Source organism: Anticarsia gemmatalis, chromosome 28 (genome assembly GCF_050436995.1).
Source record: "Anticarsia gemmatalis isolate Benzon Research Colony breed Stoneville strain chromosome 28, ilAntGemm2 primary, whole genome shotgun sequence".
NCBI classification, from domain to species: Eukaryota; Metazoa; Arthropoda; class Insecta; order Lepidoptera; family Erebidae; genus Anticarsia; species Anticarsia gemmatalis.
The window spans coordinates 2,399,093-2,418,289 of NC_134772.1; the positions used below are offsets into that span (position 1 = coordinate 2,399,093).

Below are 19,197 nucleotides of genomic sequence, written 5' to 3' on the forward strand. Positions count from 1 at the left end.
TCGTATTTTTTACCAAAAAACGCTACTTTATACGATCCTTACAAACTTCCCTTACTTCATTCACATCCATACATGTTGTATCCATCATACAGGACCGCCGGTTACGAGTACTACGCACCTGACATTTTTGCCTCTCTCCTTCTGTATATAGATACTAATTATTTCATAATCATTCTTTGCAACCTATTTCCAAAGAGTACACTGCATTTTACGTCTATTTAACGACGTGTGATGACTAGTGTTAAAAAGGTAATAAAAACTTTGACTAACAAAGCAGTCTACTTTGTAAACATCGTAAAGAAAATCATAAAAACATTGTTAATACAATACTAAGACGTTATTTCAGCTGTTAATGAGGGGCACCGAGTCACCGGGTCAAATATTGGTATTTTAAAAAATATCAGATCCAAACGGCAGTCTTAGATTTAAGCCTCTTCAAATAGAATAATCGGCTAAATGATATTAGAACAAACTTATACAAACAGCTTCTCCTGCAAAAAAGAGCAATAATCATACGTTTTCGGGATATCAGCTTCGCCTTATCAATATCTAAATCGATTCAGCCGTTGTGACATGAAAAAAGGACAAACAAACAAACTTTCTCATTTATAATATTAGAATAGATAAATGCAAAGAGTATCGTGTTATAACCCAGGTAGCTGGGTTGTGGAGGTCCGATAGGCAGTCGCTCCATGTAAAATACTGTTATTCAGCTGCATCCGGTGAGACTGGAAGCCGACTCCAACATAGCTTGGAAGAAAGGCTAGACTGATGATGAGTATAAATAAGTATGAATAATACAAGGAAGGCTCTTACTATTCTGACTCAATCTCGTCAGGTCATAGGTTTTTGAATTAACGTTTAAAACGATTTTCCTCTAACCTTGCCGTTTTGAGGCATTTTGAGATCTAAATAAATATTTTGTATGTTTGTAACGCACATTATGAGGAAAAAGATGTGACGCGTGATGATAAAATCATGAGTATCTAATGTTAATTATCTAGTTCTTAATAAACATAGATCTATGATTTTTTTCAACGTGATTTCTTTTTGGGCCGTCACGTGTTTTTTAACAGGGCAATACTGATGAATTGAAAAAGGTCTGGTGGTACCTACTCGTAACCGGCGCGGCGGTCCTGTATGACAACATGTATGGATGTGAATGAAGCAAGGGAGGTTAGTAATAATTGTAACACATTCTTAATAGATCGAGCCTTTATAAGATAGATAGACACAAATAAACATAACTTTACTAACCCCTAACGTAGTTAACAGTTATTTATAAAACACTAGCTGACCCGGCAGACGTTGTTCTGCCATGTAAAAAAAAGTGTCACTTAGGGGTATGAAGAGATGTTGGCCGATTCTCAGACCTACTCAATATGCTCACAAAATTTCATCAGAATCAGTGAAGCCGTTTCGGAGGAGTACGGTAACGAAAACTATGACGCGAGAATTTTATATATTAGATATCGCCCGATTGGAAAAGTCTCTTCCTTTTTGTTCTCCTCCAAAACTAAACAAAACTATTTTCTAACCTACCCCTAAATTGCATAACAATTCAATCATATTTAATCTTAATTTCCCCTAAAACCAAGTTTCAAAAACTACCCCAAACCAACCCATAACGAGTCCCCTAAAACTGTTCCCTTTTAAATAAACAGTCAACCCATCCCCTAACCGGACTCCCAAATTATCCCCCCTCTTATATCATTACCAAGTTATGTTGACTACGTAACCCGAGTGCATATGACGAGTGCATGGTATCGTTTCCTGTCAGCGCAGCGGTGCATACGACACCCAACACGGTTCATGAACATTATATATCAACTGTCAGGTACTTTACAGTGTTAGGTATCTGTTTAGTACCTTAATCATGTAAATTAATCCTTAAGTACTATTGATAACTAAGAAGAAAAATAACTAGTTGCCAGTGACTATCGGTCGATGCAATTCGATCGAAACGTCGGGTAAACAAATAAGGTTTAATGTATAATAGAGTGCAACCTGCGCCGAAACGTTAGGCATTTTAAGGTAAAATGCGTGTTCGCGTTAATTCCCGTATTCTATTATACATTAAACATGCAACGCGAGAGTTTAAAAGTTATGAAAACAAATAAGGTATTCTGACCTTTAATTTTCAATCGTCGATTGCCGTCAAATTTAGGGCTCCCTCCTTTTTGGAGCCGGAAATCACACCCTTTAACCCTCAGATGTAGGTAGAGACCAAAGAACACTACAGGTAGAGATCTCTATAAATGCTTTCCGATCATGCACATCCATACATCTTGTCATACAGGACTTGTCATACGGTTTTCAAAGCCCCCTTTCCAAAATTTACAAAATTATTTGTGGACCGCACAAATAAATTGTTCAGAACGAATCGAACGCACGACCTTTGAAGGGCATAACGGTTTTTAGTGAACACACTAAATAACACGAAATCTCACTCTTATGACAATCGGAACGGTATCCGTAGGGTCTTTTATCCCAAAAAAATGACCTCACCTTCTATCGGACGCAGAGTCCTAACAGTTTGCCTGAACAGAGAATCAAGCCAGGGACCCTATGAACTGTAGACGAACACAGCGCGAACTATAAAATCATTTAATTAATAGTAAAACAAACGAGAATTACTAATGGTTTAGTTTATGTAAATAAATGTATTCACGTGACATAGATTAAGTATATAGTACACGTGTGCATAAGACGACGTTTTATTATACCTACTGTTATTATATAAAATACGTTTTATATAGAAGAAAAATTCTGACTCATCTTTAACCGACATTAAAAAAGGAGGAGGTTCTCAATACGACTGTACTTTTTTTCTGTTTGTTACCTCATAACTTTTAATTTTGATCACCCTTTTTTTTGTCAAAACTCAGATATTCTGAAAATGTCATCGGTATCCTACGATCCTATCCTACTAATATTATAAATGCGAAAATTTGTGAGTATGTTTGTATGGATGTTTGTTACTCTTCCACGCAAATATTACTGAATCGATTACGATGAAATTTGTTATGTAGGTAACTGAAGACCTAGAATAACACATAGGCTACTTTTTATCCCGGAGTTCCCGAGGGATTGCGATTTACACGGGAAGGGTTTCCATGCGGATGAACTCGCGGGCGGCCTTTAGTAAATTATGTTTTTGAAACCATTGACCTAAATAAACAGTGTATCTTTTATAAGATGGATCTCAGTACATCGTTAATTCTGCTTACCTAGTTTATAAACAATCGGTGCATTCATCACAGTTCAGTGGCTTTTCAGTGCGTCACTCATTATGATGTTTTACGTCAAAGATTGAATACTTTGCATATATACATACATACATACATACATATGTACATATCAAGTCTGTCATATCCAAAGATGTAGGCTACTTTGGAAAACAAAATTCAATCCTTAAGTGGTTTAAATAGTAGGGGATGAAGCTGCGAAAGCGAGTGAAGCCACTATAAATAATAACACTATACATATAAATAAAAATGAATCACCGAAATTTAAGTACGCGCATAACTTTTCAACAACTTAACTAAATTGGATAATTATTTTTCGACTAGCTGACCCGCGCAACTTCGCTTGCGTCACCTAAGAGAATGAGTCAAAAATTTCCCCGTTTTTGTAACATTTTTCGTTGCTACTCCGCTCCTAATGACCGTAGCGTGATGTTATATAGCCTATAGCCTTCCTCGACAAATAGGCTATTTAACACTGAAAGAATTTTACAAATCGGACCAGTAGCTCCCGAGATTAGCGCGTTCAAACAAACATACAAACAAACAAACTCTTCAGCTTTATAATATTAGTATAGATATGTTTGCAACTGTTGGGACAAGGTTTGTATGGGATTAACGGAATAAAAATTCCCCCGGGATTCACAATGGGTTCAACGGGATTAAATTGTACTAAACCGGGACGAAGATGGGTCAGTCCGCTTGTAATAAGTATATTTTTTAAACTACCAAGAATCTTGCATTAGCACCTATACATTTTAAACGACGTCGAAGAAGAGGACATTCTTAATTTAATAAACACACAAACAGGAAAAAGAAACCAAAACAAGTAAAAAAACAATATCAAAATATTACTTTGTTATTTTCCATACCTTGAACTACTAAAATATAAACAAAGGGCTTCCGGTCCCTACAATTATCTATTTACATAATAAATATACCATATGATTCACGCTTTGTGTAATTCATAATCTTGCTCTTGTATCTATACTAGTATTATAAAGCTGAAGTTTGTTTGCTTGTTTAAACGCGCTAATCTCAGGAACTACTGGGCCGATTTGAAAAATTCTTTCAGTGTTAGATAGCTCATTTATCGAGAAAGGCTATAGACTATATATCATCACGCTACCGCCAATAGGAGCAGAGTTACATTAAAAAATGTTACAAAAAGGGGGAAAATTTTAACCCATTCTATCTTATGTGACGCAAGCGAAGTTACGCGGGTCAGCTAGTAGCTTATCAAGACCAAAATAATTCGGGGTTCTCCGGGACGGGGGTCTCGGGGATCGGGGTACTTAGGAACTAACCCGCGCTACGGAAGCATAAAAAAAAAACAACTTTTTTCAAGATTAAATAATTTAACTCTTGAACGGTTAAATTATTCTGCCAGTTGTCTCAAGAAACCATAGCCCTTGGTAAATATTTTCCTTTAGTACTGATTGTTTGTGTCACATCTCCATGGTCAGCACATGTAACATAAGGTCAGTATATTTATAACCGGGGCCGCGATTCTTTTGATATTTTTGTTAATATTTAGAAGGACAAGGGCGTGGATTTAGTTCCGGAGATAGAGTAGTTACAATTTAAGTTTTTCAAGACTTTGCTGAATTGAATGGTATGTCAAATGTCTTTGTTCAAATTTTACGAAGGCCATTATTTCTCAATTATTTCTGGTCGATTAAATTTAAAAAAACATTTTTTGTTCGAGTACAGAATCGAATCCCAACACGGGCTTTGGTAGTTTGACTCTACACTACTGTGCCATCCGTATTTACTAATATAATAAAAAATATAAAAGTCTATTTGTTAGTTTTTTCGAATCACTCCCAAGTTCAATTTCATGGTCAAACAGCCGAAAATATTTATTGTTATTGATATAATTTGACACAAATATAGTAAAAGACCTGGGACTAAAATAAGCTTATTTTTTTAAAAATTAACCCTATCAATCCCTCTTTTTCTAACATCAAAATAAAACGCACGGTCTTGTAATTTTGGTAGTATATTTGTATATTGGTTCAAAAACTAAATTATCAGATGTATATATTTACAAAATGTCGCAATGTTTTTATTTCAACACATAAGTTGACACACATAACATGTTGTCATACAGCTCTTTGCGTTATCTTATCACGAAAACCAAACAATAATGTGATTTCAAATGCATTTTGTATTTTAAAATATATTTAAATGCGCCTAACAGATTTCTTTAACTTTTTCGTCAAGCCTCCTCCGTGGCGCAGTGGTTTAGGTCGCCACGCCGCTACCATTTGCGTCGGTTGGTCGTGGGTTCGATTCCCATAACATTACGGGTCAGATACTTTGTGTCCGTTGTTTGTATGTGTGTAAAAGTCCCCGCGGCACAAGAACAATTCTTAGTGTGGGAGTTGTCTATTAAAAACATAAAATCACGCCTTTTTCTAATAGGTGTAGGCAAAGACTAGAAAACAAAAAGATGCCCAGTTCAAACACGACTATTATGTCACCCATCTATGGAGTGACCGCGCCAAGGTTTGCCTAACCCATAGATTGTTTAAAGACCGGTGAGCGCAACTGGCTATAATATATACTGAATTGAATTAAATAACAAAATGTTTGATAAAACTAAAAATAGTTTATTTTCAATTTATATGCTAAGTAGGTTAAATATGTTGTTACAATGTAACGATAATATTGTCATGGCATATAAGTTTATCACTCAAACTATGTCAGTATTTGCGTTTGTCTGTACAATTATTGCTACAAAACTACTCAACTGAATTTGATAACATTTTTCCTATTTACGAGTATTTATCACTTGCTCTAATGGTGAAGGTAAAAATCGTGATGAAGTCTTTAAATTTTTTTACAAATTAATGGCCCACTGCTGGGCAAGGGTCTCCTCCCGTGATGAAGCCTTGCATGCCTAAAATTTGTTTAATACTTTTTTGAGGGCATGCAAAGTCCTCAACCCGCACTTGGCCAGTGTGGTAGACTCAAGGCCTAACCCCTCCCCCGTTTGAAAGGGGACCCTTGGAAAACCGGCCAAGTGCGAGTCGGATTCGCGGGCAAAGGGTTCCGTATCAAAAAATAGGAAAATATCACGTTTATTTTATGGGGACCTCCCTTAAAAAATTGTAATAGTGTATTTAAAATGTTATATATGTGTTTGTTGTTATAGCAGCAACGGAAACACATCATTTGTGAAAATTTCAGCTTTCTAGCTATCACGGTTTATGAGATACAGCCTGGAGACAGACAGTGGAGGCTTAGTAATAAGGTCCCGTTTTACCCTTTGGGTATGGAATCCTAAAAAACATATCTTAGCAGAATAAGTCGCAGGTAAAAACTAGCTAGCTTTTACATAATTTTCTATTGTGAGCGTTCGTGCAGACAGATCCGAGAGCAATAACTAGTGATAATTATAAAAATAATACCGTGAGAATTAACCGTAATTAGTTAAAATCACGCTCATAACACATACTTTTATTTTAATTAACATCAGCCTAGCCTTTCTTTCAACTATGTTGGAGTCGGCTTCCAGTCTCACCGGATTTAGCCGAATACTAATATTTTTCATGAAGCGACTGTCTATCTGACCTCCACAACCCAGTTACCTGGGTTATAGCACGATACCCCTCGGTAAGACTAGTTGTCAGACTTTCAAGCTTCTGACTTCTGATAACGACTGTCAAAGATTTATGAAAACGACAGCCGGGACTCACAATTTAACGTGCCTTCCGAAACACGGAGGAACTTAGTATTTATAATATGGTCACCCATCTACGGAACAACCTCGGCAAGCGTAGCTTAACCTGATAGATCGATCTGCGCGGCTGTTTTTACTTAGCCACGAGCTCCTATTTACTTTAATTAGCATAATATATAAATAGCTATGACGTCAGCAACTCATTATTTACAAGTAAATGAATTAATTTTACGAAAATTATCACGGTTTGATGTTTTTGAATATTGTTTGAGCATTTATGAAGGTTATTTTTCTGTGTCTGAGTAATTATGTATGCGGCTGCTGATCACGACGTCTGGGGTTCAATTCCCGGATTGGTAACTTTCTACGATACTTGTTTCAATTGTATGTTTGGATCTTCGGATATTGCAAAGATATTTTTTTACAGGCAAAGGACGTAAAGTGTATAAATCGAACCTATAACCCAACCATGCAATAGCCGACGGACATGCAATAACCAATAAAAATCATCGTATGCAAAATTGCGATAGTCTATTGCGTTTTACAGCTAAATTACTGAACCAGTTTTGACAAAATTTTGCAAAGGCGTAGTCAAATTCGAAGAAAATATTAGTTGATTCGCCTCTAAGGAGTTCCTTAGAGGGTAAAAATGGGGCTGAAATTTTTCTCGCAAGCGTAGACACGGGAATTCATTCGTATTCAATATTTAAAAGTCAAATCCCCGACCTATGCAGACTAATCGACTAATATATTAGTCTAATTTAGACTAAAGATAAACAAATTAAATGTCATTGTTAATTACTTAAGTGTATCTTATCATTTCAATGAATGATAATATTGATAATAATATATAACGTCAATGGCAAAGTCTATCGGCCACGTTTTGTGATAAATCTGCTGAATCGATTTTGGTGAATTCTGCATTACTTATTAATACCAATAACGGGATTTAGTGCCTTACCGTTCAGTGCCAGGGTCTAAAAAATTGTTTCATTCATTTATGATTATATTGAAGGCATACAAAAGCGTGGTGAACTCAAGGCCTAACCCTTTTTTCGTTTGGGAAGTGATCCTGGTCCAGCGGTGGCAGTATTGGGTTAAAAAAACATTTATTAAATCTACGGCGAGGCCAATTCTGTACACTAAATATATTTTTAAAAATTGGGGGATGTTAAGTAAAGGATACTGATACCGAATCTGCGATTTAAAATAAAAAAAATCTACCTGTCACACGGCAAGAAAAATGATCCTTCGGAAACGCAAGGGCACATTGTCGAAAACTATGGCATGCTAAAACGGTCACAGGAATGTCGTGAAGTTCTGAAGCGTGTCAAGGGAGAGTTTCCCTTGCATGCAAGCCGTCGGATCCCTTTCCTTACATATAATAATAATAAGCGCTTTATACGCTACACGCCCAGTCATATTGTGAAGCATCTCTCATTTATAAGTTAATTAAAAACTTGGCACACACCGGTTCTTTACTACCATAGCCCAGACAACGTTGAGTTATTAGTAGGTACTTTTATTATGTATGTTGCCAAATAAAAACTGTTTACTGTATTAATGAGTCAGAATAATCACGTGTTGTCCCTTTAAAAAGGTCTGGGAAGAAATGTAATAATATACGTAGATGTTGCCAATTTTACATGAGCGTAACAGTGAGTAAAACTAGTATCAAACATATAGATATAATCTTTGTTGGCATCGAAAGCATTGTGGAAGAATAAATAAATTTTGAAATAAAACAAATACCTTAGACGAAAATCGAACTGTAGACCTGGTAGTCGTCGCAAACAATACTAATTATTGGACACAGAAGCACCATCTATTACTATATTATTGTCTATCCGAGAATCGAAACTAAAACCTAACAATCATAATGAGAGGTAGACCTTTCAGACTACAGTTATAGCATCGTCTTGAAAATATTAACAACTAGAGACCGTCCGCAACTTCGCCGCGTGGAAACCCTTCCGGTGTAAATCCTGATCCCTCGGAAACGCCGGGATAAAAAGTAGCGTATGTGTTATTCTGGGTCTTCAGCTACCTATATACCAATAATATTAGAAGGATAAGAGTCCTCAACTGTCCCACTACTGGGCAAGGGTCTCCTTCCAAACGAGAGTGTTTTGGTTAGGCCTTGAGTCCACCATGCTGGCCAAGTGCGGGTTGGGGTACTTTGCACGCCCTCAATAAATGTATTAAACAAATTTTAGACATGCAAGGTTTCCTCACGATGCTTTCCTTCACAGTTAAAGCGAGTGTTAATTATTTCTAATACACACATAACTTGAAAAGGTCTAAGTAAAGAATTCACGTTTAGATACCACGTTATCAATCTAATTATCATTCTTATCATTAGTATTTAGATAGTGTTTAGAAATAAAGATAATTTCAAGAAGGAAAATAAACTAATTGTATTCGTGTTAGAAGTTTAGTGGAATTCTATGAAATTAGAAACACAGAAAACTATGCTTGCCTGAATTTCATGGGACTAACATTTTAAAGACAAAACATGGGTATATTTCATACATGTCTGCCTACACTTTTTGGTATAACAGGCGTGATAATAAATTATTATGTATCTCTTTATCTTATTAAAAAAAAGACAACTCGCGCACTAAGTATTGCTCTTGTGTCGCGGGGACTTTAACAAACATACAAACAACGGACACAAAGTACAACCAGACCCGAAACTACTATTTGTGTATCACACGAATAATTATTCCGTGTAAGAATCGAATCCACGTCTTCCCGGCGCAATGGAAGTGGCGACCACCTTAACTACTGCGCCACAGAGTTTATGTATGTAAGTAATTAGAATAATATTAAATAACGTTTTAAACTGGTTTTAACTATACGTGGATAAATCATAAATAACAGTTCCTATATAAGCATATTTAATCGCAGACTTATATACTGAAATTCGTCATGTATTGTATATTAGTTACACAGTTAGATAACATTGGTAATACTTTGAAATATGTGCTACTTATTTACTATATACATACATACTTCGACTGCCTTTGTGGCGTATTCGCATGTAACTGTTAAAAACACAAGGTTCCGGATTTGATTCTCAGGTTCTTTGTTGTTCTTTAATTGACGTTTAGTCTATATCGCTGATTGTTGGCAGCTCCTCGCATGATCAATTATTGTATCAACCACATTGTAAAACTTTTGGCGATTGAAAAGAGTGGCCGTGAGTTCCTTGCTAGCTCTTCTCATAAGGCTCTACCCCCTTTCCGAGCTAGTGGTAGATTCAGTAATTGTAACGACTATCATAAGTGTCAATATTTGACCTAAATTAATAAATGATTTGATTTTGAACAATACATTTTTAGGAGAAGAAAGGCGTAAGTCGCCACTAATTTAGGAACTCTTAGGCTCTTTTTCCACTAAGAGGTTAAGACACCTGTATTTATTACCTTAATATATCTATGTTAATATATTCTTAACACTTAAACGCATTGCAGCATTAAGGAAAATAATAAATACTAAAAATAACTTTGATTCATATTACGTATAGTTCATATAAGTACAATTCAGGACATTGTGTTGATTGAAATATATATATATGTACACAAAGATGTAAACATTGTCATCAAAACTACGAATACTTTTTTTTCAAACACAAAATATTAACCTTAACTAGTTGCGCTCTGTGAGTTAAGCAACCGTTGCCGTGGCACTAACCATACGATAAGAAAATAAGAAGAAGAAGTATAAAACCGCTCTACCCTACCCCACTAAATAAAAAAACGCAAAATTCAATTATTTTCCTACAAGAAAAAAATCCTGAATCCGTGAAAATATAATTAATTTCCTGTAAGATTATTATCACAATTTAAAACATGTAATTATTTAAATCAATGTAATTAAATCTCATGAATTATAAATAGGGCTCCGTTATCTATGAGACCTTGTCTACAAAAACAGTAGTTTATTCTATGTTAATTCATTCATACAACAATAGTTATAATCGTATCAAAATAAAATCAAAATCCATACTAATATTATAAATGCGAAAGTAACTCTGTCTGTCTGTCTGTCTGCTACTCAATCACGCCTAAACTACTAAACCAATTTCCATGAAATTTGATATGGAGATATTTTGATACCCGAGAAAGGACATAGGCTAATTTTTACCCCGGGAAAATGACGCATTCACATGGGAAAATTCAGATGGCGGACGAAGTCGCGGGTAAAAGCTAGAAATACTATAATTAATGAAAGAAAAATACGATAGAAATGCAGGAAGGAAACGCCCTAGAAAGACATACACAGATCATATCGGTGATGTCTTGTAAAAAGGTCAGGTGCTCGTAACCGGCGGTCCTGTATTATTTATTATTTATTTATTTATTATTATTAAAACAGTGTTTCTTACATGAAACTTATACTTATGGTCCACAAAACTGTTTGAACAGTTTGTCTGTGGACACGGTCGAGTCTCATTTAATTATAGCAGTACTTAAGATGTACATATATGTATATATTGTATAAGAGCTTTGATTATATATTATAAGTTTATGTATTATAATGTATTTATATTGTATGTATAAGAGTAATATTATATGGTTCAGTAGCTTGTGTTTTATACATGTATATTTGTATGTATGTTTATAGATATTTATAAACTACTAAGTAGATACTTTTTTAATTTTTTAGAAAACTTATTTTTATTTCTTTCTGTTGCGATGTCCACAGGTAAACTGTTCATTACATATGGTATGCGTTTCGATAAAGTTCTATCACCATAATAATTATTAACTCTAGGCACATTGTATCTACCACTGGTTTTGGTTCTTGTGCCAACATGTATGGATGTGAATGAAGCAAGGGATGTTTGTAAGGATCGTACCAAGTGGCGTTATATGGTCTCTGCCTACCCCTACGGGAAAAAGACGTAAAATTATGTATGCATGTAGTAACTTTTGCTCCAATAAAATATTTTCCGAGTCAAAAAGTATCATTTGATAACTTAGTAGATAGCCTTGGCATGCTCAATTTATCTAGATTATAATTAAAAATGTGTTTTTCCAAAATAAAGTACCTGTATCAAACGACAGCTGTAAATTTGACACTGATGTTCTAAATTCTATATTTTGTTTACCTCTATCAGCCGCGAACCTTGTATGCAAGACTCAACTTAGTTATAAGAATGTATGTATGTGTGCCGAATTTCATTATAAACCATTCAGTAGTTATTGCATGAAAGAGAGAGAAACATTCGTCCTTTTAGCTTGTGCATTTAATATATTAATATGAGTTAAGACAAAAATATAGTTAGTATTTAGGCGTTAGATTACTATTTATTCCTGAATAATAATAAAAACGTTATTTAACAATGCTTAGTAAGGATCTTCTCTCGGTAAGAGAAAGGAGCTAGGCCTTGAATGTACTAATTCTTTTCCTAAATACAGTTTAAATTTTATCGCGGTTTCATAAATAAATTACTTCAAAACAACGCTGTAAAATCACTTACTTAAAACGCACGTAAGAAAAGTAAAGTACTATATAATATAATAACACAATTTTCAACTAAAAACAATACGAATTATCCACGCAATTCGCTTATAAAAGTAAATGAAAATATCAAAGAATAATCTAGCAATTATTCCGGCGCGAAACTTGTCAACAACACTCTTTTATAAATACGACCAAAACTAAACTAAAAATAATCTTTAAAAGTATACAAACGATTAATTTTCAATTGTCAACTTCAGAAAACCTTTTTATCACACAAATATTTCACTTTGTCACAATAATATTTTGACAGTTCACAACAAAAATGGCGCGCGATGCAATTTTGTTTTTTTTTCGCGACGCACAAGTACGCGACTGCGTTCAGCCGCTAGTGTTTCCCGACTGAGGCGTTTGCATATTATCAGTTAAATTTATTATTATCTACTGATTTCGTTTTGTTTGTTTGTTTGTATATTGGAGTAATGAACTTTGGTATTTAGGCGTGTTGTAACGATGATTATAAATAAGTTTATTTGCGTATATTATTATTTGTGGGCTAGTTTTTTTTTCTGTTAATAGTGTGATATAATAGTAAAGAATAAAATAGTTTTTCGTACATTTTAAGTTAATTTTCGTTCTATTGTAGTGAATTTATAGAACAATAGTTTATTAAATCGCTTTGACTCTACCATTGCACTAAATTATGAGTTCGATAACACAAAAAATTGTTTTATTATAATGCATCTGCATATGCAAATGCATTAGGTGTTATTATTTATATTTTTGGTAAGGTTTCTTACACCAAACTTGGGACAAAGGTGACAAGCTCTCTGTAGAAAACTTAGAAATATTTAATAATATTTATTGTCACAAAACAATATTTTAGGTTTTCTGCAGCATCTAAAACTTATAAATAAACGTAAATTGTAATAAAGGTTTTTATTAACAGTTTTTTTATTGTGCACATTTTACCCCTTGTAGTGCACAGTTGAATGCATATACGTAGTGAATAGACGTATAATAAAAGCTTACGATGTAACTCTACTTTTACGATATTTTATTTTTAACTAGCTGACCCGCGCAACTTCGCTTGCGTCACCTAAGAGAATGGGTCAAAATTTTCCCCGTTTTTGTAACATTTTTCGTTGCTACTCCGCTCCTAATAACCGTAGCGTGATGTTATATAGCCTATAGCCTTCCTCGATAAATGGGCTATCTAACACTGAAAGAATTTTTCAAATCGGAACAGTAGTTCCTGAGATTAGCGCGTTCAAACAAACAAACAAACAAACAATCAAACAAACAAACAAACTCTTCAGCTTTATTATATTAGTATAGATAAACAAAATGTCAAATGTCTTTGAATAAAGTTTTAAGACTGTGAAAATACTCAGTCCTCAGTGCAGTAATTGTCTTTAAATGTAAATAAATATAGAAAAAGGATAATTAGAGAACACGTGGTTAGTTTTTCATAGAAGTAATTAAATAATTCTTTGTCTCACTGTTAAGTAATTACACACTACGCGTTAAACTATTAAGAATTGTTTACTTATAAATAATAAATTTAACCCATTAATGTCCCACTGCTGGGCAAGGGTCGCCTCCCGTAATGAGGGAGGGGTTAGGCCATGAGTCCACCACGCTGGCCAAGTGCGGGTTGGGGACTTTGCATGCCCTCAATAAATGTATAAAACAAATTTTAGGCATGCAAGGTTTCCTCACGATGTTTTCCTTCACCGTTGGAGCATGTGATAATTATTTTTATTGTTATTACGTCTTCATGCGAGGAAAAACTACCAAGAGACGTCTTCATGTGAGGAAAAACTACCAAGAGACGTCTTCATGTGAGGAAAAACTACCAAGAGACGTCTTCATCACGTCTTCATGTGAGGAAAAACTACCAAGAGACGTACCAAGCGACGAATATGTTTTTCACAATATTCTTTATGTAAATCACAGTCACAGTTATCCTAGAAGTTATCTTGAAAAATAATTATAAAAAAAAACTTCTTGAGTCATGACAGTTTATTAGGACCTCGAAACATATCATTAAATTTAAACAGACAAAATTAAGCATTTTTAAAGAGTTTTCTCAAAAGTACTAATAATAGCACTTATGTTGTTCAATATTAATGGCACTACAAGAAGAGCTCTTCTAATTAAAAAAAAAAAATTTTCAATAAAAAAGTTATGAGTTGACACAGATATTGAAAAATTGCAAACAATTGAGAACCATCTTTATTTTCTTCAGAAATCGGCTAAACTCAGAAAGCCAAACCAAACAAATTAAAAACATCCCCCTTTTTTAAGGTCTGTAAAAATTTAACTAAATTAAAATGTTCCTCCTTTTCTGGAAGTCCGTAAAATATTTGCCCAATGACCTAAATCCGTCACTGTTTTCATAATTCACCACGTGTACGATATGAGACAAGAGCACAGCAGTTCCATAGCTGTGTGCAAACATACAAACACACAGCGTACTTAGAATATTAGTTTATTTCATTGTTATAATGATAAGTTAAATTATTCAAACACCTGTGTCAATTTTGGGTTAAATAAGTGATGAAATAAATAAATAAAATACAGTTATGTTTCGCAATTAAAACATAAGTCTCGGAAGGGAAGAACGTAAGTCCTAACTGGGTATTTTACATATTAAATTGTAGTCTATCCATACTAATTATTATTTTATTGTTATTAATATTATAGATGCGAAAGCAACTCTGTCTATCTGTTACTCAATCACGCCTAAACAACTGAACCAATTTGCATGAAATTTGGTATGAAGATGTTTTGATACCCGAGAAAGGACTCATTTCCATGGGAAAATTTAGGTGGCGAACGAAGTCGCGAACAAAAGCTAGTATTATGTTGCTTAGACCTAATATATAATTTTTAGCTTAGACCTAATAATAGCTATACAGCAAATTAAATCATTAAAATCCGTCTAGTAGTTGCGGAGATTAACGCGTACAACCAGATATTTTTTTGTGTTCTATTACCGTTCCTGAACCCGGGAATCAAACCCTAAAACCCCAAACTCCGCATAGCAGTCTCATTCACTATCGTCCACGCAAAGGCAGTCATTTCACTATATGTACAAATGAACAATAAATCTCAAGTATTTATATATAATCGTCTCTAATTATAAATCATTTAACACACGTGCTGCTAAACAAACTACGTAGATGTAACGTGAATGATAGTAGTTATTGTAATCGTATTTTATACAACTAATATTATAAATGCAAAGGTTTGGATGTTTGTCACCTACTTAACTACCAGTCAAATCAGCTACTCTTTTTATAACGTCAAAAACTTTTTGTATAGAAAAGCTAATGTAATGGCGTCTTCAGTAATTTTAAAATTTGAAGATTATTAGATAAGACATAATTCAAATATAACCCAGTCACCCATTTTCGTTAACCATTAACCAAGTAAAAAATCCTAATACGTCAAAACTACAAAGTGTGGTAGCTTGTATACCTACCGGAATAACGCATATCTTTATATATATATATATATATATAATTCTTCTGTAAGTGTGTATGTCACTGAACTTCTCTTAAACGATTGGACAGATTTTGATGAAATTTTTTGTGTGTGTTCAAGGGGATCTGAGAATAGTTTAGATTCACAATTTTGTCCGCTGGACAATAATTCTTTTATTAATTTTTTATGGCAAATCAACGTTTGCCGGGTCAGCCAGGTCCAAGCTAGTCTTGAATAACAGTAGCGCGATTACAAATCTTCGATACCATCATGATATTATCGAGCGACGCGTATCGAGTTATTAATATCTACTTATTAAGTAGGTACTTAAGTATTTAACATTTATGCGATGTTTAATGATAATAAAATATCAATTGCAAAAAAAAATTGCAATTGTGTAAAGGTAAAAAAGGTATTTCCATATCGCAGTTGACAGCTGCAGATAATATAGATGTTAAAGTTTGTCTGTCTGTCACGTGTGGCTCACGACTAATATGAGCAGAGCACTTATTATAATTCAACAAAATCAGAGATTGATTTTGTTAAGCATGGAGACAGTTGAAGACTCGAAATCAAAATTAGGTTTATTACACTAGTTACTAATTGAAAAAAACTTTTCCTTGTCTCGCAAAGTCTGTAGACATCTAAATACAATTAACGACACCTTGAAAGCACGGAAACACTCAGACAATACAATCTATATCTATATATCTATATACTTATAATAAATCTGTAGAGAGGTCAAGGTCAGATTTTTTCCTGTCTGTATGTTACGCTGCCACGTAAAAACTACCAATTAGAATGCACTGAAATTTGGTATATGCATAGAATAAGTAGTGGAGCAACTTATAGGATACCTTTTATCGCATAACATTTCAAATATTTTTAGAAAATTGAAAAAAATACGTAGAAATCGTTTGAACCTACGTTTCCCTATAGAGACCTTAGATGGCGTTGCAATCCATTTCACAACATTCGCATAGTGAACGCGGCCCCGGCCGTATCCGATACCTGTTGTCGCACCAACCAATAGATGGCGTTATAGTCTGCGACAAAGCATGTTTTTCCTTATTAATTTATTTTTATGGCTTAATTGTAAAAAAAATACCTTTGAAACAGGCTATACATTTATAAGATTTTCAAACATAAATTTTGTATGATATATTACACAAAAATGTGGGTTTACGTGGGTCCGGTGCGGTCGGGATATCCTAGATGGCAAACAGAGTAATTTCGTTTGTTGCCGTTGTTCGCCGCAACTAACAGATGGCGTTGCAGTTCGTAACACATAACCAAATTTTAATTAATTGGTTGCATTAAGGAAATAAATTGGATAGCTATGAAACAGACTATGTGGTAAGTTTTAAAAAATAAACAACGGATGATATATAAAAAATAATTACGGATTACGCGGTTTCGGACCTATCATCGCAAGTATACATTATTGCGCATGTGAAGAGCTCCGGCGCAGATAGGTCTGTCTGTAGCTATAAAAATATTCTGAATCCAGACGGGTAAGCAATGGTCATTGGTCAGTCTATAATAAGGTATTATATTTTACACTGTAAACTGGTACGGATACAGACGAGAGAGGAAAATAAGGTAACCACAGGAAATCAGGCCTGCCTGAGCCTGTGTCACATTGTGTGTCCCTTTCGTAAATAACCATTAGATGACAAAGAGTTGTTAGCATTTTTATGTGTAGGTGTATCGAGTGCTTCGCAATTCGCGTGCTCAAACGAATAAGCAACAGTACGAAATTCACGCGAGCGGAGCCGCACGGGTCAGCTAGTCTATACTAATATTATAAAGCTGAAGAGTTTGTTTGTTTGTTTGAACGCCCTAATCTCAGGAACTACTGGTCCGATTTGATAAAAGCCCAGGTATTTCAGTGTTAGATAGCCCATTTATCGAGGAAGGCTATAGGCTATATATCATCACGCTACGACCAATAGGAGCAGAGTAATAGGAAAAAATGTTACAAAAACGGGGAAAAAAATCACCCATTCTCTTTTATGTGACGCAAGCGAAGTTGCGCGAGTCAGCTATACATAATATCTATAAATTACACAAATATTTGCTTAGAATTTGAACCCACGAACAAGACTGTAGTCTGTGAATTTATCAACAACATACATTAAAGGTCATACGAGTAACAAGTGCCAATAAGACTTTTATAGCTATAAACAAACTATTCAAGATTGATTGCCATAACAATAACATCAGGCGTTTAAGTAAACAAACTAATGCAATGTTTCGGTTTAATTTTTAGTCGTGGATTTATAAAATATTGATTTTATAATGTTAATATTGCGTAAATTAATAATTTTTATATCATAAAAAATATGAAGAAAATACCTATCCATAAATTATGCTGCATCTAACAAAATAAACTGATGTATTTATTATAATAGCGCCTACTGTTTTTCTTACAGCAAACAATTATATGAAAGCGCTATTATTTATTTGACAGGCGCTTAGATATTGTTTTGTAATAAAATAATGTTGGATAAATCTACTTAACTGTTGTTTTGTCCCATGCGAGAATTAAAAGCCCTTTTAACATTAAACACGTCTTTGAAGACAAATAAAACCGAGATTTTGATCAATACTGACAAAAATTTAGGCATAAACTAATAATATCGATACTAGTAGGTAAAAAAATTGTAAAAAATTCTATAAAAGTTAAAAATACTCACGTCAAATCCTCTTCATTATTCTTCTTTTCTCTCAAAGACCCTCTTCTCCAAAACTTCTTAGTTTTCTTCTCTCTGACACTAATAAACGCTGTTCCTTTTAACTTGTACACAAAGTCCGGAATATCTTCGGGACATTTCATTAATTTTCTCCGATTTTTAAAACTGTCACCTTTTTCTAAAGTGTCGTTGTTTTCTGTGTGTGTCTGTGTTTCTGTGTGTTCGTATGCTGGGTTTATTACTCCTGTTGACGCCATGATGGAATCTGGAATTAGAGAAAATGTTTTTAGATTTCGTAAGAGTAATTTACGCGAATCAATAAGAAAACTGCTCAATTAATATAAAAATACTGATTATCTCAGTGGTCAGGCGAATTTTACTAGTTTTTAGTTCGTGGGTTCGAATTCATGGTTGGCTCAAATTTTATTATGCTTCTCTTTTAAATATTTTCTAATTGCTACTAATTTAGCCGCTCTATAATCGGACTTATACATGGGACAAACAAGTAACTAACGTGATTTGGTTGCAAGCTCAGTTATATTCATTTTTTTTACTACTGCCATCTAGTGATACGTATAAAAACCGTATGTTAGTATTAACGCAATAC

At 34.2% G+C, this 19,197-nt stretch overlaps 2 protein-coding genes across 10 annotated transcripts in view; one reads left to right on the forward strand and one right to left on the reverse strand.

Annotated features, from left to right (window-relative positions):
• Window positions 1–19,197, forward strand: part of LOC142984784 (uncharacterized) — a 391,275-nt gene that overhangs the window by 289,723 nt on the left and 82,355 nt on the right. The gene's annotated exons all lie outside the window — the stretch shown is intronic.
• LOC142984944 (P protein-like) overlaps window positions 1–19,197 on the reverse strand; it is a 91,234-nt gene that overhangs the window by 44,456 nt on the left and 27,581 nt on the right. For 3 of the 9 annotated variants that reach the window (XM_076132833.1, XM_076132835.1, XM_076132834.1), the window contains exon 2: window positions 18,594–18,855. In XM_076132833.1, coding sequence (XP_075988948.1) covers window positions 18,594–18,855 — 262 coding nt within the window. Of the gene's footprint in view, window positions 1–12,636; window positions 12,820–18,593; window positions 18,856–19,197 lie in introns of those variants that run through there. The other 6 variants (XM_076132836.1, XM_076132837.1, XM_076132838.1 and 3 more) reach the window with 4 other exon arrangements.